Source organism: Pelodiscus sinensis, chromosome 1, assembly GCF_049634645.1.
Source record: "Pelodiscus sinensis isolate JC-2024 chromosome 1, ASM4963464v1, whole genome shotgun sequence".
Lineage (NCBI taxonomy): Eukaryota > Metazoa > Chordata > Testudines > Trionychidae > Pelodiscus > Pelodiscus sinensis.
The window spans coordinates 150,341,934-150,363,950 of record NC_134711.1 but is presented as its reverse complement, the minus strand read 5'-3'; the positions used below and the strand labels follow the sequence as shown (position 1 = coordinate 150,363,950).

General features: G+C 43.3%; 1 protein-coding gene across 5 annotated transcripts in view; it reads right to left on the bottom strand.

The window, feature by feature from the left end:
* Window positions 1-778: 778 nt before the first annotated feature.
* DCBLD2 (discoidin, CUB and LCCL domain containing 2) overlaps window positions 779-22,017 on the bottom strand; it is an 80,986-nt gene continuing 59,747 nt past the window's right edge. For all 5 annotated transcript variants that reach the window (XM_075914478.1, XM_075914424.1, XM_075914595.1 and 2 more), the window contains 6 exons: window positions 11,541-11,688; window positions 10,995-11,120; window positions 8,289-8,382; window positions 7,634-7,683; window positions 5,897-6,037; window positions 779-4,674 (listed from right to left, as the gene is read on the bottom strand). In XM_075914478.1, coding sequence (XP_075770593.1) covers window positions 4,247-4,674; window positions 5,897-6,037; window positions 7,634-7,683; window positions 8,289-8,382; window positions 10,995-11,120; window positions 11,541-11,688 — 987 coding nt within the window. In that variant the 3' untranslated portion in view covers window positions 779-4,246. The remainder of the gene's footprint in view (window positions 4,675-5,896; window positions 6,038-7,633; window positions 7,684-8,288; window positions 8,383-10,994; window positions 11,121-11,540; window positions 11,689-22,017) is intronic.

Here is a 22,017-nt window from a genome sequence, read left to right as displayed (position 1 = left end):
CACAATTTAGATGCAGCCAGAATCATAAGATTTGTGGCTAATGACTGTTTAGAGAGAAAGACATAAGAGAACTCTAATGTGCTTGAACCATCAAGTGTGAAAGCCATCAGGAATTTTGCACTGAAGGTGAGTGGTAAAGTTAAACTATTTTTTACCACATTGTGTGTGTGTGTGTATATAAGTTATATATAATTTATGTATTAGTGCCTGTGTGAATTTAGAAGTACTTGCTTAGGTTAGGAATTAATTTTAGCTGCAACATGACACCAGGATTTTTGTAAGAAACAGTGCTTTTCATTCACCATACTATAGCATGGAGGGGTGGGGAAAGGGAAGCCTTTTCCCTCTAAACTGTTCTTTAGAAATCCTGTTGCTTTAAAACAAGTAATAAATGGAGTTGAGTTACAGTCAGCATAGTAAAATAAACTTTTACAAAATGTGAAATTAATGCTAGTAGTTTCTATAGGAAACCATGAGAGTACATAATTTTACATTTATTAAAATAGCATGGGCCCCTTCTCTTCCTATTGTTAAATGTATTATAGAAGAACTAGATTCACCTAAGCAAAAACTGAATACATAATAGTGTGGAAGGAGTACATCTTTGGCTCCTACAAGAAAAGAGCAACGTATGTAGGCTAGAAATAGTGTCATAATTTAAGGGCACTGAAATTACACTGCAACCTAAAAATGAACCCTCCATACAAAATAAGTGTACAGGGCATTCTAGTTTTAGACTCAGTATGAGTTGTCAAAGATACACATTACAACCTAGATGTTTGTTTTAAATGATCATTCTTGAACATGATTTTTATATTTATATACACACATTTATTTAAAATACATAATCATTATTTATGCAATCTAAATTCTAGCAATATATACAAATCAGTAACTACAGTACATGCTGAGGTAAGAAAGTACATTCTGGGAGAAGAATAGACATTTTTCATACCAAACAAAACATTACAATATTTTGTAGTTGTTATTGCTGGAGAACAGCTGTTGCGGGGGTCTGAACATCTTTGAGTCTAATGGAGGGAGGAGAGGTTTCATGCACTGCCCCCCACACAATCCCATTGACTGGAAAATGGCCACTGGGAGCTGCCTCTTGTCCACAAGCAGCTTGTGAAGCACCTCCCTCCCCCTCCAAGCTGTTCAAAAACCACAGGGTCTTGGAGCCAGTGTGGGGGGTGTGGCAGGCTGTCTGAGCAGGTAAGTCTCCCAGCTGGAGCCTGCCTCTGGCACCCCAAACCAGATCACAACTGTGCCCTTCACCTAAAGTCCCCCTCTTAGACTCTGCATCCCAATCTCTAACTTCAAGCTCCTAACCTCTATCCCCAACCTCCTCCATTAATATGGAAGAGTGCCCTTGACCAAATTCTTGGAGTGCATTCCCCCCTCAAATTATTACCCACCCCCACTATAGCAAAGAACCCTTCAGTGTACCTCTGGTTTTATTATACAGGGGACAATGCCACCTGTAGCTGTCCATCTCACATTCAAAAATTGAGTTAAATCTACACTACGCCCATTGGTTCAAGTTTGTTGCCAAATGTATATTATGCAGTTGTACATTAACAATATTTTGCTATTGCAGCATATACATTTAACTCATCAAATGCATGGGGCAAATGTTTTAAATGTAGCAAAAGAAACCTGAACAGATTTTGTAAACCTGGAAGGAGAACTGTATAATATTTAGGCTTTTTTAAAAAGTCCTGATCTTTTAAGATCAGTAACAACCAAATCAACTTTAAAGAATCTAAATTTTAAGAAGTTAAGTCATTACTGATTTCATCAGCTGCTTTCTATTTATAGAGACTTACTGCTGTGGAAGGATTTTGCATTGTGATGGTTTTTCCTACTAACATTTGAATCTGCTTTAAGAAATGAGTTGCTTTGAATAAAATTCACTTGTTCTCATGTGCTCCAATTGGTACAGACACAAATCTTTTTTCCCTGCACCATTCAAGCTATTATGAAATAAGTTGTGATGTTTGTTTTGACAGGTTGGACCAGTGCTCTGCTGCTGGGGTTTTCTGGTCCAGCTTCATTGATGGTCCTATTGGACCAAATAGGTTCGTGTAATTAAATTTATTTTAAAAGCATTGTCAGACACTTTAAAAGTTAGAATCTCCAACATCTTAGTTTCCTTTAAACAAATTAATACAATTAGGCACATACCACAGAACAAGCACCAGCTGTCAGAATTTTATCCTTCCACTAAATTACTAACCCTCTTTGTACTAGTCCATTGTTTAAACTTCCATCAGAAGGCGGATGCTTGTAGGCCTCTTTCACATTTAGAGACCAATCCTACAAAACTTTTCTGATCAGTACAAGTAGTCCTTATGAGTTGAGAGTTTGCAGGATCAGTCCTTAAAACAGTGTAGATAATCACAAATGTGATAAGTCTTAGTACCTCAGAAACAGGAGAAAAATAAATTACGTATCACATTTTATAAAAACTAAATAGCAAGGGAAAAGTCAGTAAATCTTTTTGATTTGCAGCAAGAATAAAATTTTCTAACACTGGGGAGTGGCACAGTCACTAGTTTGTATCCATTTATACAGTCCTTGGACAAAAAGCAAGGCTCCTTTGAAATATGTATATAGGAAACATTCTAACATTAAAGTCCATAAAACTGGGCTACTGTGTAGTCAAGGATGTCACTTATTTATAAATTATTGTTTATCTTCCCAACAGTGCTATTATATTATTAAAATAAAGCTGTTTTTCATTACTCATAACAAGCTGTGCTTTGTTTCCACAAGACAAGTGATTTAAAATAATTTGTCACAGTATTTGCCATCTTCAAACAGCATTTAGAGAAGGTTTAATTTTCATTTGACAAAACTATGGAGTTTTCTAATCTACTTCTACCTACATGTCTTTGACCTAATCTCTTTTTAGAAAATTGTTTCTCTTAATATGAAATTGAGCACAGCTTTTATTATAAAATACAGGTAAAGTAGAAACAATCCAGTATATGACAAATCCCATGAGTTACATAGTGGCTTCTGACCTGTTGCGCACACAAAAAATCTTGATTCTTAAAATTTATTTTTACCCTTCATTCTAGTGAAGGGTCACGAGGACCCAATTTTCAAGTGCACCTGTGCCAAAACATACCTGCTTACAGTGCACCTGCAAATAAACCATATGCACAAACTTTCACTCATGTATGTGCTTTCATTGGGCATTTTTGTGCACAAGTCTGAAAGTCTGTCCTCTCTCAGCAATACTTTCCTACTGATTTAACCCACTATGAGTTTTTAAAAAGATTAGTCTCAAATAAACCTGCAATTTCTTTGAATAACTAAATTGTCAGCCACATGGCAGAGGCAACTGGGAACATCAGAGGCTTCAATTAGGATAATTCAGTAGTCTCACTTCCTAGCAATAAACTCACAAGTAACAATTATTAAGGACACTAATCATAATGTAGTTGCTGTTTAGAAGAGAGTCAAGTCTTTGTACAGAGAGGAACCTATCCCTAGAAAAGAGCAGGGGTGCGGTTCTGTGGCCTGTAATGTGCCAGGAGGTTAGACTAGATGATCCTGGTGGTCCCTTCTGACCTTAAAAATCAATGAGACTTGGAATACGTGGCAAAGATAACATTAAAAAATTGTTCCTTCAGAAGTCACTCACCTAGAGATTTTCAGCAACTCGATTGCCAGTCACACAAAAGGCATAACACTTGTGCTAAATCCTGTTTCCAATACAGTTGGTGGTGGGACTTTTGTCCTGTAGTTCAGTTAACAGGAACAGTCCCAGAAACTTCCGTAAGAATTTTTGACGTTTTCTTCTAGGGAAGATGGGTGCAGTTCCTCAGTTCTTAGTTGTGGATTTCAGGAACAGTACCTTCAGCATTGTCTAAATGTTTGGCGCTTAGGTTATAGAAAATGTATCATTCCTCTTCATTCAGCATGGCAGTATTTCCACTATCAATCTCTGAAGTTCATCTTAGAGCATGCTCCTCATTTACAGTAGTAAATTGGATTCTCATGATTTCTCAACAGGCAAGCATTAATCATATGTATATACCTTCACAAAATGGCAGAATTGTTAGTTTCCTAGACCTTAGATATATCACATTTTGTTTAACTCCACATTACAACTTAATAATACAAAAATTCAATGTGATTGCAAGCTGACATGATCCCGTCACCTTCAATGAATTTTGTTTTAAGAACCCACATTTGCTACCCCAAGCTCATTCATTACTTACCTCAGTTCTCCTCAACTTCCTGTGAAATGAGATATACTCTGTGGTACCTGGTACACTAATTCATCTACAGAACCTGGTCCAGGCATCCCCTTTGGTGTATCATACAATGCATGTGCAGATGATGAGCTATCTGTCCTACCTGTAACTTTATTGCAAGTTCCCATTATGGGAGGAGCTTGGTTCCCTGTAGCCTTGAAAGTAGAAATAGAAGAGACACCAAGAGGTGCAGTGGGATGACCTGACATGTCCATTATTATTGGGGTTGCATATTCTGGTCCAGTGACAGGCAGTGGTTCAGCATAAGCATGATAAACCTCTTGTACAGGTGAGTTGTAAGGATCCACATCAGCATAGCTTGCTTCTTTTCCTTCTTCTGGTTTAAAGGTAGATCTTGGATGAAGTGTGCCAACAATTCCTCCTACCAGTGGTTGAGCATACTCTGTATAATACCACAAAAAAGGAGAGAAATTTACAGATAGGCAGTTTAAGTCTAGTATAGTGGCATTACATTAAAAAGAGAAGCCCCTCATTAGGAACACTGACTTGGTCCAGTGTGGTAATTCCAATGGCCCATCTATTCCAGAAGAAGGTACAAGAAATCCAGCAGTAGACTATTTTAGTGTGAGCAGTAGCACCATATATAGTTAATCTTGACAGACTTCCTATTATAAAGACCCTGATTTCACTTGCTTTATAACTGCCAAACTTCAGTTGTTTGGGCTGAAAATTTCACATGCTGGATATCTGCCTGGTAGATCTACATTTCAGTTAAAACGGTTTAGCTCTTTCCAATTCCCAGATGTCAAAGATGTGGTTTTTGCTCACCCATGAAAAATAATTTTATACATGCTCAGTAGAGTTTTGTTAGTTTGATAGGTCACTTGAGGTGCAGACTGGGAAGAAAACAAATCCTGAGTGAGAGAGACTGGCAAGGGAAGCCCTAAGACAATTCCAAAGGGTGGGGAAGAGACTAAGATGAGGAGATGGGAAGATACGTCTGGGACAAGTTGTGGGCGACATGCAGGCAGAAGGGTTTGAGCCCACTACAGAGTCGAATTAAACCCTGGATTCCTGAATCTCTACGTTCCTCTGATGTCAGCAGCAGCTTTCCTCATTCCCCTGTAGTGCTGGTCCACAAAGAAGATGGAACCTACTATTTCTGTTAGTCATTCTGTTAACTCAAATAGTAGAGGTCTGTGCTGTGGAGGCAGGGGTTTCTACAGTGCTGTTAAAAGGGTTAATATGATTTCATATGATGGAATGTGTTTTTTCAGTTTGCCTATTGAAAACACTTGTGTGGTGCTGCTGTAGTGCTATATTGAGAATGCTATTCCTCTGACGAGGGCTTCTCCCATGAATATAGTGCTATCAGCTTGGTAAAACTGCATCGCACGAGTGTGTATTTTTCACACCTCTAAGTGACAGTTATACCACTGTAAGTTTACAGTATAGACCTGGCATCAGGCATCTGCACACAAATTAAGTTGAAAGAACATTATGGTTGCCTAATCTAAACAACGAGATGACAGAACAGGTAAAGAGGATGGAGGAACATACCAAAGTAAAGTCTTGTGCTCTCTGTCTCGAGCACAAACCGGATTTCAATGATAGCAAATTCATGCAGTATAAAACATATCACACATTAAGCCAAAAACTGGTACCTGTAGACTCCTCTGTCTGTAAGATGGCTGGGACTTCTCTTGCTCTCAGGTGACTAATTTCGCTGCTGCTATAGCGAACAGGGGTATCTTCATGCTCTGCTGACTTGGCAGGGAGAAACTGCTTCATGCCTTTCCACCATCCTTCCAGATTTTAGAAATAAAAGAATAATGTAAGAACTTAAAATGTTGCTAATAAAAAGACCCTGGTAATTCATTCAAGTAAAATTACTAAAGAAGCTAAAAGCATCCTACACATTTCTTAGTCTCTGTGAGACTAGCCTACCTTTTCTTCTCTCCCCCCAGAAATGACATGTCAAGACATTAGTTAACCCTATGTACAGGACATTTTCACTTATATAATTTCACTAAAGCAACTGGGACAGAATGACTACTCTAGCCCTGAATTTCTGTGTTACCACCATTGCTGGTCCTGCTGTGCAGATGTAGATATTTTGGTAGGCTCAAAATATAACATGGAAAATATTACTGGGGGCATTTAGGTAATTTTAAACACAAGCTTACTTGTGTTGAACAACACAAGCATTCTTTGTAAAAAGGGACTCCTGTATTAGAATTCCTATGCTACAGATTTAAACCACCCTCCACCTTTTCTCCTTCCTCTTGTAACAGCCACGTACTTTCAATACTATAAAGTCCTACAAAATGTCAGACCTACATATGTTCTTCAATATTCAGAACTCATAGGATATTTGATTACTGTATATACAAAATTATTGCTCAAATGAGATTCCTTGTTTTATTTCTCATATATTAAATGGGAAACCTTAAATTCGAACCTTATAGAATTTCAAGTCAGTATAATAGATTTTCAAGTCAGTATAATAAGATTCTGAGTGGCAATCTAATAATATATGTCAGAAAAAAACAAAGTCTTTCTATTTAAACTAATGCGCAGAAATATCGATGAAGTTGCTAACTACTTTCCGAATAGTATCCTTCCTGCCTTATCCATCCACTGACTTTGATCTTTATCTACTCAGGTTTAATACCCTTTCTCCTGATACTTTATGCATAGAGGTAGGAGGGTGGGCAACAGAACATCTTTCCCCCCCGTACCCTCCCCCCACTTCCCTTCTATTTATTTCGAGTTTCCTTATCCTCTAATCATAACTCCGGTCATCGGAAGAAGTGGGCTGTGCCCACGAAAGCTCATGATACCATCTACATGTTTTGTTAGTCTATAAAGTGCTACCAGATCATTTGCTTCCTGTTTTTTTTTCTGTAACACTAACTCGGCTACCCCCTGAAGCTACAGAAATAAAAGTTACAAGTCTGAATGGAATAGAAATTCAGATTTCAGTATTACTGTTAGAATCATTTTTCAGTCCACACTGGTTGAGAAATTACATACATTACAGTGTGGGCATGTCTACATAGCAGGGCTAAACTAGAAATAAGCTATGCTAATTGCATAGCTCAAGTCAAAATAGCTTATTTCGGCTTTTGGCAATGTCTAACCGTTGTTTTTTCACAATCAAGCACTCTTCCCTAACTTCCCTTACTCACACACTCCTAGATTTACAGGAGTCAGAGTAAGAAGCCCATTTTTTCTAATGTATTTTGAAATAACAGGCTTGTTGTGTAGACATGCACTACGTTATTTTAGAATTACTAATGTTATTCCAAAATAATACTGCATCGACATGCCCCATGTGTGCTAAACAATGCTGATGAAAGTTGGCATTGAGTCCAGAGATTTTGCCACCATTCTGTTACCTGCACGATCCCAGTAAGGCAAGTCATATGTTCCTTCAGCTTTCTTCTTCCTGGAAAAAGTAAAAAATTGAGCACATTTTTCTACCATTTTCAAATACAAAAACATTAATACTGATTTAACAAACATTTTCCTGCAGAAGAAAAACTGACAAGTTAGAGCACTAAAATGTTTACAGATTAGTATGAGTTCTGTAATTCCTGATCACTGGTGGCAATTGTTGGAGGATACGAAGCTGGAACATTCCAATTTCAGCTCTCTGCAAGCTTTTCCTCACTTGGACAACAGGACAGGAGATCACTGGGCTCCTATACTAGGATGGATCCCTTTGGGTTGACTGGAAAGTGAAAATCCTGATTGCTCGCTCTTGGCTGTAGCTGGTGCTCAAGTTTGAAAATATAAATCCACAGCAAACTAATGTCACCCAAAAATTCAAGAAAAGCATCAATAGAGGCAACCTTCATAATACCAATCAATAAAATGTGGAGTCTTCAAAATGCAGACCCTTTCCTCTTTGTACATGAGACTATTTAAAACTAATACATCACTTCTGGAAATGATTTAACTACAATTTTCATACTTATATATGCAGTGTATTTTATACCTATAGATTACATTAAAGTATTTTACATGAGTGCTAATTATTTATTCATTTACCGGTTTCTCCAGTGCCACGCACACACTAAGATCAGAATGAAAGAAGTGAAGACCATCACCAAAACTGGAACCAGGACTGCTGCCAGTGCCACATCTGAAATCCATTAAACAAAAGTGTAGGACAGAATAACTTTTTGCATTTTTGGTTCATAAGTTCTTTGGGAAAGACACCATAATTTTCTGTGTGTTTTGTACAGCACCTAACACAAGGGGTCCTGACCAGGCTGGCCTCTATATGCCACCTTATTTTAAATAATAATAATGCATTTAACGCTCAGTCTTTCCATATATGTTCAATCAGCAGCTTTTATAAGTTACGGCCTCAGACTCAATTTCTGAAGTACAATAAAACTCCAATTGTCCGGCAACCAGTGGTCCGGCACTACCTGATAGTCCAGCACCAACTGGAACCTGGAAGTGCTCTGGCCAGCCAGACAATTGGAGCCACCCAGAGGCGGCAGCAGAGAGGGGGCGAGAGGCAGGTAGCTGTTTAAGGAAGGAAAGGGGAGGGGCGTCGAACCCTCCGCTTTGTTGCGGGGAGGCAGTGGAAGCCCCATGCAGCCGGCTTGCTAGCGGGGAAACTTGTAAGCAGCGGAGAGGGGGCGAGAGGCAGGCATCATTCCCTGCCAACCCCCTTCTCCCCCACAGTCCTGACCGCCTGCCTTAAACAGCTGCCTGCTTCTCACCCCCTCTCCGCTGCCTGCCACTTACAAGTTTCCCCATTTGCAAGCTGGCTGCATGGGGCTTCCACCCCCTCCCCGCAACACGGCGGAGGGTTCGCCCTTCCCTTCGCCGTTCCCTGCTGACCCCCCCACGCAGTGCAGGTTCTGGCAGATCTATCACAGCACCCCGCCGGAGTACCTCCTGATACTCCAGCATATCCGATAATCTGGCACCCCCTGGGTCCCAAGGGTGCCGGATTATCGGAAGTTTACTGTATTTGTTTATTTTAAAACAAAGTTCAAATTACTATTTGCCTGAACATCAATCTAAAGAAAATTAGATAACAGGAATATGCAAATCTAAACTAAGGATGTTAAGTAACAGTTATTTTACTAGTCAAGTAGTTCATTGAATTTCCATCGACTACTTGACAGGCACTTCTGCATCCCTCCTTTGAAATGTACAAGAGCCCCAGTAGGGCTCTTGTACATTTCAAAGGAGGAAAGCAGAACTCCGCATGCATCCCGGGGCCAGTGGGAAGTCCCACTGACTCCGGGCTGCATGTGGTGCCAGCTTTGAAATGTACAAGAGTCCGCAGTTGGGGCTCCTGTGAATTTCAAAGCAGCAGCGCAGCATGAAGCCCAGGGTCAGTGGGGGACTCAAAGTCCCCCGCTGACCCCGGGCTCCATGCTGTGCTGTTGATTTGAAATGCCACACGGAGCCAGAGTCAGCTGGAGACTCCCCTCAGTTGATCCTGGCTCCGTGCAGGCATTTCAGCACAACCCGGGACCAGATGGGGACTTTCCAGCTGACAGAGTTCTGCACAGCATTTCCCCAGAACCCAGAGATATCCTGGGCCCAGCTGTGTGGCGCTGCCGCTTTGAAGTACCCCCTTCTTCGCTGCCTCTATTTGATAGAGGCAGCAAGGGGGAGGAATCGACCTATTGGATCATCAACTAGTCCTTAACATCCCTAACCTGAACAGTTTACAGTACTTAAAATTGCCTTGAAGGTGTCAATGACATTCCAACGGCTTGTGGATGGTTCTAGCTCCCACAGCTCCTGTGAGCATGGAAAGGGGCCCAAGCCCTGCTGCTGCCCTGTGCAAGCCCCTCCCTTCCCCAGTTTGGTTCACATTGTTGGGGGGGGGGGGGGAGAGAGGCTTTTGGCAGGGGAGGGGTTGGCCTAGGGCACTGGGAGGGAGGATGCTCTACGCCCGTGTCCCCTAGGGATGATCTTGCAAACTTGTGAACTTACCAAATCTTTTTTAAACCCAGTTATGCTACTGAACTTCACAGCATCCACTGGCAATGAGTTCCTCAGGTTGACAGTGTGTTGTGTGAAGAACTACTTCCTTGGTTTTGTTTTAAACAAGATACCTATTAAATTTCCTTGGGTGACCCTTAGTTCTTGTATTATGTGAACAGGTAAATAACATTCCTCTACTCATTTCTTCGACACCATGATTTTATAGAACTCTTACTATACCTTCTTTAGTCATCTCTTTTCTAGGCTCAACAGTCCCAGTCTTCTAAATCTTTCATATAGAAGGTGGGCCACACCCCACTGTTCCCCTGGATTTGTATATCTGAGGGCAGACTGTCACTATAAATACCGTCCTCACCCCCCATCATATGGGTTTCTACTATAGTAATATAAATATTTAAAGACAAAAAATTGAGGGTGATATATTTTGTTACGAAGCAGCCTGGGAACAAAATAAATTCTGAGCACCATAAAGGGCAGAAAGTAAATCCCATATTTGGGATTTACATGTACATAAACTACATTGGCATAAGAGAGATAATGTGAGTGAGGTACTATCTTGGGCCAACTTTTGTTGAGACAAACTTTTGAGCTACACAGCGGAAGAGTTCTGTGACGCTTGAAAACTCTTGTTTCACTAACAGAAGTTGGTCCAAAAAAGGTAACACTTCACCCACCTTGTCTCCAATATCCTGAAACCAACAGCAATGGAAAATAAGTTCACATAAGACCTTTTACTATCATTCTCAAATACTATCACCACTTAAGACTTGATACCTTTGGTTACACTTGGAGTCACAGTAGTGTTTTTGATCTCAGGACTGGAGGTTGTTTTATCAGTCTGGATGGAGAAGTCGTTGCTACTTTGTGATGTCGGTGGTAGTGTAAATTTTGGAGCCCGAACTGTATAAATATATTTAGGAAAAAAAAAAGATTACCCAATCATCGTGCTGGTTTACATACAAGAAGCTCTCTTTGTACGGAAGGAAAATGCTGCCAATTTACCAGAGCACTTTTCTGACTTATCAAAATGAACATGAGCCCATGACAAGAAAAAGCAAATTACTACGATCCTTGATACAAAGATCTTAACCATGTAGCACCTTCACACAGGCATTTTCCAAGCTGTATAAATGTTAATCCAGTGGATGTTAAATGATCAGATTAGATTTACTGCATGTCCTCAATACATTATTTAGAGAAAAAAAAGTTTTGAGCCAATTTCTTTCTAAAAACAAGTCCAGAAGTTAAGTGATATTTACAAACATTCTAATGGTTCACAGTGATTTCTTACACACAGCTGAAACATTTTTAATTTCTTACCTATGCTAAACTGACATCCTAGCAGTTCCACTTTCATTGCAATTTTCTGATGCCATTTTAAGGGATTAACCCTAACAAAACGTGCAATAATGGGTGGGATGAAGTTATTGCGAACTTCCTGATGATATTCAGTGTTTCCTTGAAATATCTAGAAAAAAGAAAAAAACCACCATTAAAACTTAATTATTAGCTCAATGTATGCTACACCAGTTCACTGTTCACTATGAAAGATTTACCAATTTCAATTAACCAAATAGGCAGTGCAATTTAATTTGAGTCTCCCTCCTGTTTCCTTGAACAACTGATCAACCTTCTCAAAAAGAAAGAGTGACTAATTGCAGAGTACCCAGTCTGGGAAGCTAATGATCCAACTAGTGGACCAAATTCAGTGATGAATCCTGAGCAGAGAACACCTGAGGCACCTTGGGCATACACTAAGAAGATTGCAGAGAGTATGAACCCAAAAAGACATTTACCTGTGTAACTAGTGTTCTTCGAGATGTGTTGCTCATGTCCATTCAACACAGGTGCGTGTGCCTGCCACATGCACCAGTGCTGGAAGTTTTTCCCTCAGCAGTACCCATAAGGGCCAGCAGTGGCACCCATATGCTATACTATATAAGACACTCCCTGGCCCCTTTGGGCATGTCTACTGAGAGGCTGAGGAACATCATGAACCAATGCTGCCACGGCCACACTAGAGCACGGCCACATCTACCTCTGTCCTGCTGAATTTTGAGGACTGTGTACACTGGAAGAAGAGAGGGAAAGGGTACAGCAGGTGGCCTGACCATCAAATGTGGAATGTATCCATTCTGGAGCAATGACTGTTTCCGAAAGGAGCAGAACCTATGACATTTCCTGTTGCTCCAAATGGCAAACAGGTCCCTGTGGGGATGACACAACCTCTGGAAGATGGAGAGGGTGATATCTGTCTAAAAAGACTACTCATGGGTGTTGAAAGAGCGGCTGAGAGAATTGGCCAAAGTGTTCTGGGCCTCCAGCAGGTGGGAGGCCTGCAGGTGGATTTGGTGAGTGATGCAAACGTCCCACAGATTGAGTGCTTCATGGCAGAGGGGAGAAGAGTGAGCACCATCCTGTCTGTTTAGATAATATATTGTGGCCTTTTTGTCCATCAGCATGGCCATGCTCTGGTCCCATAGATGGCAAAGGAAGGCCTGACAAGCAAGACGAACTGTTCTGAGTTTCCTGACATTGATGTGCAGGGGGAGTTCTGCCTGACACCACAGCTCCTGAGTACCGAGTCCACCCAGGTGCGCTCCCCAACCCATCTCCAAAGCATCTGTGAACAGAGACAGGGAGGGTTGGGGGCTAGTGAGCTCCCCTCACTCCCACGCCACACACACTCACTTATCTCTTGGGGACGGCAGCCCCCAATTCAGAGAGTGGAGAACTGACTCTTACGGTGACCAGAACATCGAGCGGATCCCTGTTGGGCCTGTGGACCATGGCAAACCAAGTCTGGTGGGGCCAAAAGGCAGAATCTGGTGTTCCATACGACAAACCTGCAGGCCACTATGTAGCCCAGGAGACTTATGCAATTCCTGGCCATAGTGGTAGGGAAACACTGCAGGGTGGGAATAATCTCTGTGAGCATGTGAAAGTGGAACTCAGGGAGGAATGCCCTCACATGGATATGAACTCTATACTCTGAGCCAAGACCAGCTGAGTTTGGGAACGCTGAGACTAAGACCCAGCGTGGCAAAGGTTGCCTGTGCCAGCATTAGCCAATCATTGAGGTATCTGGACTTTGTGTAGAAAGGCAGTGAACACTGTCATGCGTTTCATGAACAACCTTGGTGCCATGGAGATGTCAGCAGAGGGAACTGTGAACTGGTGGTGGCAGCCACCGGCTACAAGCCTGAGAAATAGCCAGTGTACAGGAATGACGAAAATATGCATCCTTCACATTGAGGGCAGCATACCAATCTTCCGGATCTAGGGAAGGGATGATGGAGACCAGGGAATCCATAAAGAACTTGAATTTCTTCACAAAGAAGTTCAGCTTTGAAAGATCTACAATGGGCCTGAGTCCACCCTTGATCTTGGAGATAAGGAAATATTGGGAATAGAAACCGCAGCCCCTGAATTCCTGAGGAAACTCCTCTATCTCCCCTAACTCCAGGAGGGACTGAATTGAGAAGCTGCTTGTGAAAAGGGTCCCTGAAGAGAAACGGGGAAGGGAGGTGCAAGGGCAGAGAATTGGATGGAAAATCCTGCCTCTACCGGGCTGAAGACCCAACCATCTAAGGGAATACTGGCCCAGACACAGTAAAAGTGGGATCGATGACTGCCAAACTGGGGGACAGGTCTGGAAAGTGGACTGGTGCGCTGTCCTTGAGCACACCTTGTTTTAGGGCCAGAAGGTGGTTTAGAGTGGCCCTGTCCCTGGCTGAGGAGAATTGGGAAAGCTGCCACCGACCGCTATTTCTGCCCCATCTGCAGGAAGAGTCTTGCCGAAGGGGCCCTGGGAGAAGTGTGAGAGAAGCTGGGACCTAAACAGTTTGCCCTGAGGTGCTGGTGTGTGACTCCCAAAAGACTTAAGAGTTTCCTGGGAGTCCTTAAGGTTGTGCTGTCTCGCCTCTGGTTTTTCAGAGAAGAGACCCACATAGTCAAAATGGAGATCCTGGATAGTAGTCTGGACTTCCAGAGGGATACCAGACACCTGCAGCCAGTTGTTGCACCTCATGTAGCCACCTGTAGCCATTGATCTAGTGACTTGAGTCAGAAGAATCCAGGGCCACTTGAAACCAAGTGTGGGATACAGTCTTGCCCTCCTCCAGGGCTGCCATGACTCCGGGCGCAAATCTGCAGGTAGTTGCTGAAACGCGTACAGCACATGCCAAGAACTGTAGGAATAGCAGCTCCATGGTGCTTGTTGATTTGAGCTGCAAATCTGGAGCCCCCGCAGTTGAACAGACCTTACGGCTGATGAGGTCCAGCTTCTTTGCCTCCTTGTTTTTAGAGGCCAGCCTGAGCTGCCCCTGCTGCTTCTTATAGTTACCCATGTCAGCTACGAGGGATTCAGGAGGTGGGTGAACAAAAGGTGAACAAGGGGAACAAGTAGCATCTTTCCACATCTTCATCATCAGAAGAAGGGAGGCTGGGTTCTACCACACCACCCTGGTGGTAAACTGGATAGTCTTGAGGGGCAAAAATGTCCACCGCTGATTCTGCATCTACCATGCCTCTTCTGTGGGCACATTTAGATTGCAGGCCACCTGCCACAAAAGGTCCTGACGTTATCTCGCATCAGGGGCAGGAAGCGATAAGGACGCATCTGCAACAGTCTTGTCTGCAGAGGAAGATTCCCGTGGGGGAGGATCATCCGGTCCTTTGGGGTTCCTCGTGTCCCCAGAGACACTGGAAGGCTGAGAGACTAGTGGTTCAGTGGCTGTTGGCAAATGCTGAGTCATCATTTGAACTGGAGCAGATTTAGGGTCCTTCAGGGAAAATCAGGAGCCACTATAGTAACCACAAGTGTCTGATGGAATGAGGCTGCCGAAGCTTCTCATGACACCAGGCCCTGACCCTGATGGTAAGCCCAAGGCATCCAAAATGGTTACTGTGCAAAGACCTACCACAATGGGGGACCAAGCCAGTGGTGGGGCCGAAGGAACTTCCCACTTATGGCACTGGGAGCAGGAACTGGAGCAGTACCAGCCACTGCAAGACACAACAGACTCCACCTCTGACACCGACGTATACTCTGCGGCTGACCATGGCTTGCCTCAGTGCCGTACGGTGGCTGGTGCCTGCATGAGGACTGGTGACTGCGAGGACAGTGCCAGAGGCCAGGGCAGAGCATAGTAGCCCACAGTTGGTTTCAGTGCCAGAGGCACAGACTGCAACGGAGCCAGGGCTGCATGCTGTCTCATTCAGATAAGGTATCCAGCATCAAAGAGAGGTCCAGGTGGTCTTTGAGGACTTTCTGCCCAGGGGAGCCCAGTGACACCATGCCATTGATGGCCTCTCCCTCGGGATCGGAGTCAGTGCCAGTAGCTCTATACTGTCCTGAAGATGACCCACTGCAGGGTGCACCGACAGACTGTGTGATTGCTGGTCGCCTTGGCTGGAAACTGGTCTCTGCTAGGCCTGGCCTCCTTATGCAGCACTGGAGATGGAGAGAGGTGATGAGCAGAGGAGCTTGTCTTGCGTGCTGGGGAGTGATGCTAGTGCTCTTTTGGGCCTTCTTTATGAGGTACTGATGTGTCCCACTGAAGCTGGTGCATTCTGCACAGAAGCCGGTAGGGATGTTAGCGACTAATCGACTAACCAATAAGCAGGAGCTTATCAATTAGCACTATCGATTAGTCGCATCTCCCAGCCACCACTCTGCATTGTACAGCTGAGAGAAGCCAGTGTGCGAAGGTGCCGAGTAAGTCTGTCCTCCCCATGTTTCTTTTCATTCATCACCCCTCTCCCCCTCCCATACAGATACCAGCTGCCGCTCTCCATTGAGCAGCCTAGGGAAGCCGCACGCTAAGGCGCTGAGTCAGTCCCTCCTCCACGTGTTTCTTTTCATTCAGCCTGGTGAGTCTGCGTGCATGTGGTTATGAATGAACAGAAATGAATGGAGCAGGGACTGACTCAGCACCTTCATACTCAGCTTCCCTAGGCTGTGCAATGCAGAGCGGCAGCTGGGGAGTTTATGGTGTGAACCGCGCCAGACTGAGCGCTGCCTACCCTTATTGACTAATCGACAGAAAATCTGACGACTAATCGATTAGGAAAGTAATCACATTTTAACATCCCTAGAAACCAGCACTCTACACACTGAAAACAACTGTGTTGAGGTCCATCCAGCACAGGGTGTTGAACTGCTGACTCCACGAGCAAGAGTTTCCAGTGCTGATCTTGCTCTTTTAGTCCGAGGCTTGAAATTCCTACAAATACTGCACTCTCGGCTAACTAACTGCCAACAGTATTAACTACTGAAGTATATACAAGAAATGGGTAAAAGAAACATCTTGCAGAGCAAGAGCACAAGCGCTCCACCGATCATCAGTGTCGATAAGAAGGAACTGAGGAGGTAGCGGGCCAGCTGAGCACCATCTACCGCACCATGCAGGTGTCACTTTAGGAAGCTCCCCAGCCAGCCCAATGAGTATCGGTGGGGAGAAAAAAAGCCTTCCCATGATCATGCACACGGCACGCATACCTGTTGAAATGCACGAGTAGTTACTCAAAGAACAATTCCTTAAGTTTGTTTATGGTAAAAAATAGTGGATGGTTTTGGTCATGGAACTTTACTGGCCACAAATCATTTTCACCAAATAAATCAAACGAATGCTACCTATTATAGAGTTACTATTAGATCACCACTTATACTTGATACACACATTAAAATGACTACTTTGAATGTATTATGGGAAAAGAGAAACCAAATCCACTGCCTATGAGATACTGAACATGATCAGACAACTCTGAAAATTTGAGGGCATGAGTTGGTTGATTCAAACTACAAAGGGGAGGAGAGGGAGAGGGAAATGAGATTCCCAATAGGAAGTTATTTTCCTTCCTCTGCACTGTAAGCAGAAGGATGCCTTGAAAAATACTAATCACTAGACCGTTCTTGGTGGGGAAAAACCTGGGAACCAAGGTATATTTGAGCCTGCACTTCTCTGTTGGCATGTTAATAGGATAACTTTACTCATATATGGCAATTTCAGCTGAAATAATCTATCACTAGCAAGCCTGAGAAAACCAGATTGATAACTAGGATTGACAATAGAACAAATCACATGGACTTTTAGCTCCATCTACAGGAAAAAGGCTGTAAAGACAGCTAATTCCTACTGAAAGTCAAAACACCTGCCTTTTCGCTCCCCCCCATCAATACATCAACTCCCATCTACACCAGAGGTATTGTTCCCTTTGAGATTTTCAATCCATGTGTGGAGTGAGTTTTGTCTTCCTATTTGTTTCTATTAGTTTCTCCGTTCTTACTTTAAGATTATTTATACAATAACACAAATGTATCTACTGTAAATTGCATGTGATTAACATAAGACCTCTCATTCAGGAATTTTATGTCATTAAATAAGTAAAAGAATGGAGTGCAAATTGCAGTGGATTATAAAACATGCTTTAATAGAAGAAATCATTGGCAGTCTTCCATTGCAGGAACATGTACCCTAAACCTCTCATTCCCACCTTGTGGAGATACACACATACCAATACAGTCTTTGCTTTTATACAAAGATCTAATTGTGGAGATAAATTATGGCACTGGTACAGTCATATAATGCACAACAGTCTTATATTCTGGTCAACTGCAAGTTTTGCACTGCTTTACATAGGATGGAAGAGAGTCTAGATAAAGCCAAATCCCCTAGAAATCACGGTACGTCCTAGAAAGCACGCATTTTCTGCCAGACTGTGGATCAATGTAAGCGCTTTGAGACAGAGACAGTCTTTTTGTTGTGTACCTAGTAGGATGGGGTCCTGATCTATGAAGGGGGCACCTCAAATGAGTTTTCTCTGTGGCCAAATATGAGGCCACAGCAAATTTGCTGTGGCCAGGGAGTACTGAAAGTTAAAATACTATACTAATTATAGTCTACTCATGTGGTTATTTGAGAGTCGTGTAAATAATACCTCTCTTCAGTGGCCTGCATTCCCAGCCCCCCTGCCAGCCACAGAGATGCACTCTTGGCTGCAGAGCTCCATAGTCATACTGCCTCTTCCCTCAAGCGTCTCCCCCCGCATTGCTACTGCTTCCCCCTCCCCCTTCTTGAGTTTGAACACCAGAAGCTTTGAGAGGACGGGAGAGAAGATGCTGATGCCGCTGGCAGGGCACCCAGATTTTCCCTGTGGGTACTCCGAGGCTGAAGCATCCATTGGGATGCTAGACCACAGATGCTGCCAGACAAGGGAAGTCCTGGTTGTACAATGGAATTCCAAAGTACATATTACATTCCACATTAGGAGTTTGCAGGAGATCACTACATTGGGGTAAGAAACACAATTCAAATACACTTTTATATCCAAGTAAAAAAACATAGAAAATCTTTCTATTCTCAGGCAGGAGAATGATCCAATTAAATCATCTTCGACAATAATCATAGAGTCTAATTCTCAGGCTAAAGAGTGAAGATTTTACCTTAAGGCCAGAGGAGGACAGTCAAAGCTAGAATTAAAAGTCAATGGTTGAATATATTTCTTCTCAGGCTGCCCAAAGTTCACTGTACCTAATCAATTTTCCTGGGTAGCTTCAGCAAGCAGGACCAGTCCTGTCACTGTGTTGCGGCTACCCCACAGCCGCTGTGAACAGCCTCCGCACCCCCCGACAACGTGCCCTGGGGCCCACTGTCATTGTCAGCCCCACTGGTTCTTGAGTGGGAGGTGAAGAAGCTAATGCTGAGAGCTATCGAAGCTAACAATTTACCTGACTGACCTAAACCTAGAAACTATTAGAAACACAAAGTTTAAAGACAAAATTTTGAGACTGTGTCACAGAGGTGCTACTAAGCTTTGGATATTCGCATAAGACATCGTTGGTCTGGAAATGCTACGCAAGACTTCCTCACAATTATGTTTTTGTGCTTGATGCTGAGGATATGCGAAATACCACATGCTCCAAGTCAATCCTTCAACTAATCAAATGCTTGTGTGGCAAGACCAAAGATGGTCACTACCATGGAAACGTTTGGTAGCCTGTCTTGTCTGAACATGTGGGAGTGCAGCATCATAGAGGAAGGTCAATGTGATGTGTGGAGATGACACTAATGATGACTCTGATGAACAAATATGTTCAGTTCTATGTGTTAAGATTAATTTCCCTAGGATTACCAAAGATCAATGTCTTTTTTTAATGTAAGCAACTAGAGGATTTACCCAGCATTGTCCAGGTCCTTGTGGGGGCTCAGGGCAGGAAGTAGGGGAGCAGCAGTCAGGGCAGAGAACTGGGAGTTGTGTGGGGCTGTGGGGGAGCTCAGGACAGAGGTATATACATGATTTTAGGGCAGGGAGAAATTCAGAGCAGAGGACTCAGGGCAGCCAGCTTCTGGATATACTCTATCAGACACTGGAAATGAGAAAGGGGCACAGTGGGAGGAATCAGTGGAAAAGGACTGGAATTCTACTACAGGCTTCTGTCTCCCACTGATCCAAGAAGGGGGTGCACTATTGGCTGACAAAAGCATGGATTCACAAGGATCCCCTTTTTGGATGGGTACAGAAGAAAAGGGAAGTATTTTGGTTGTTCAGGGTAGATAGCTGGGGAAAATATTCCTGGTACTTTTTACTGCAGGATCCACTCCAATACTCTCTCCATCAAGTTACTGTCTCATTGGCAGAAGTCAGATGAAGAAGAACCTCAAAAGGAGTGTTTGTTCCTAAATTGGAGGTTTGTAAATCTTTCCTCTGGTATCTTGCCAGAGGTGGGATTTTCTCATCCTAATCTTTAACTTCCAGAACTGCTTTGTCTATGCATGCAAAGCACTCAGTAACATACAGCTCAACAAAACAGCAATAGTGTGGATGCTCCACTGCTGCTATTGTGAAATAACTACTCCCCAGAGTCATTCAAAGTAATTACTCCCCAGTGCTTCCTGGGGCTCTAAGTCGAGGTAGCGCATCCACATTAAGGGAAGCTGCCCCGGACTAATTTCAGGTCTTCCCTGTGGTGTGGACACTATTTCAAAATAGTTATTTCAGGAGTTATTTCTTCAAAATACGTTATTTTGAAATAATTTCCTAATGTAGATGTATCCTAAGAGAGCTAAGTACATGCCTGTCTGTCTTTTGGCTTCTCACCACTAGAACTATAGATTTAATCTTTTATACGGAGGGATGAGTGAGACTGGTTAGCTCCAACAGTTTCAGATCTGAGTCTAATTTCTCTCAGATTCTGGTGGAGGCTAGGCAGGGAAGGATGAAGACTGCTTTTGCTTCCTCTCATAGATTGCAGGAACACTCTCTCCGCCTCCAAGAGAAAGGAGTCCAAAGCAGAAGGGATCACTGTCACCTCGTTTGAAATTCCCTCTGAGTCACATACTTAACCTTTACTGTCCTTCCCGGGGGAGGGAGGGCACATTTGGTATACAGAGGGGAAAAGGATGCTCTCAGAACCAGCTCAGTTGGTGGGCTATCCTACACTATCCATACTGATGATTGGGATGCCGACCAAGCAGTTTCATTGTCTGAGACTGGCAACAGCCACTGAATGAATGCTGCAGAAGGGTACCCTCTCAGGTAACTGTAGGGTTTAAAATCAGCAATGGTGAATTAGTTATCCCAGAGCTGGCTGAGAACACTGGCAACTCTTCAGTGACTGTAGGCTGAATAAGGTTTTCTGCTCTGAAGCAGAATTCAACCTATCAGCTCCAAACTCTCAGGGGCATGCAGGAAACTGAAGATGCAGAAAGAGGCATCTGAGGATGCTTTGGAGGTGGGTTACTGGTATGTCAGCTTACATACAACTAGTAACTAGGACACCATTGTTTATAGCAATGGTGATGTTGCTCTCAACTATTGAATTCTCTTGATTAGGACTTCCTGTTTGGCTACTGCTGGGAATTATTGCTGATGTGTTTCATCCCAGCCTGCCAGGTTCCTCAATTCATCTGAGCAACTGGCAGGAGGGCTCTTTAGAAACAGGAGTGCACTCACTGAAAAGGGTTCCCCCGGATACAGAAAGAACAAGATTTCTCTGCCTGGAATCTCTGGGAGCAGGGCAGCTGTCCATGTAAGGCATTTTTATCTCTGGCTCTGCTTGAAGCTGGGGGAGGGTGGCCCTGAGGTAGAGGGAAGAGACCAAAAGATACCGGACACCAAAACAGATGTTCCCACCTAGGCCAAACAAAATAATTCTAGTCTGACTTCAGAGTTATTTCCTCTAAGTGCTTGCAATGCTTTCATGGGAAGAGGCAGAGGGAACCAGGAAATTTTCTAGAAGGGTGAGCCAAGCTCCTTTTTGCTGATTGAAAAGTCTGGTCCTGCCCAAGAGAACCAAGTGTTGGAATGACATGTCTGAATAGGATAAAATACTAGAACTTGAAGAGACCTGGTAAGATTATCAAGTCCAGTCCCCTGCCCTCACAGCAGGACCAAGCACCGTCTAGATCATCCCTAACAGATGTCTGTCTAACCTGCTCTTGAATATCTCCAGTGATGGAGATTCTACAACCTCCCTAGAATTCCAGTGTTTAAGCACCCTGACAGGAAGTTTTTCTTAATGTCCAACCTAAACCTCCCTTGCTACAGTTTAAGCCCATTGCTTCTTGTCCTATCCTCAGAGGCCAAGAAGAACACTCCCCCCCCCCTTCCTGTGACACCCTTTTAGATACCTGAAAACCGCTATCATGTCCCCCTCTCAGTCTTCTCTTTTCCAAACTAAACAAGCCTAATTCTTTCAGTCTTCCCTCATAGTTCATGTTCTCTGGACCTGTAATCATTGTTGTTGCTCTTCTCTGGACCTTCTCTAATTTCTCCACATCTTGCTTGAAATGTG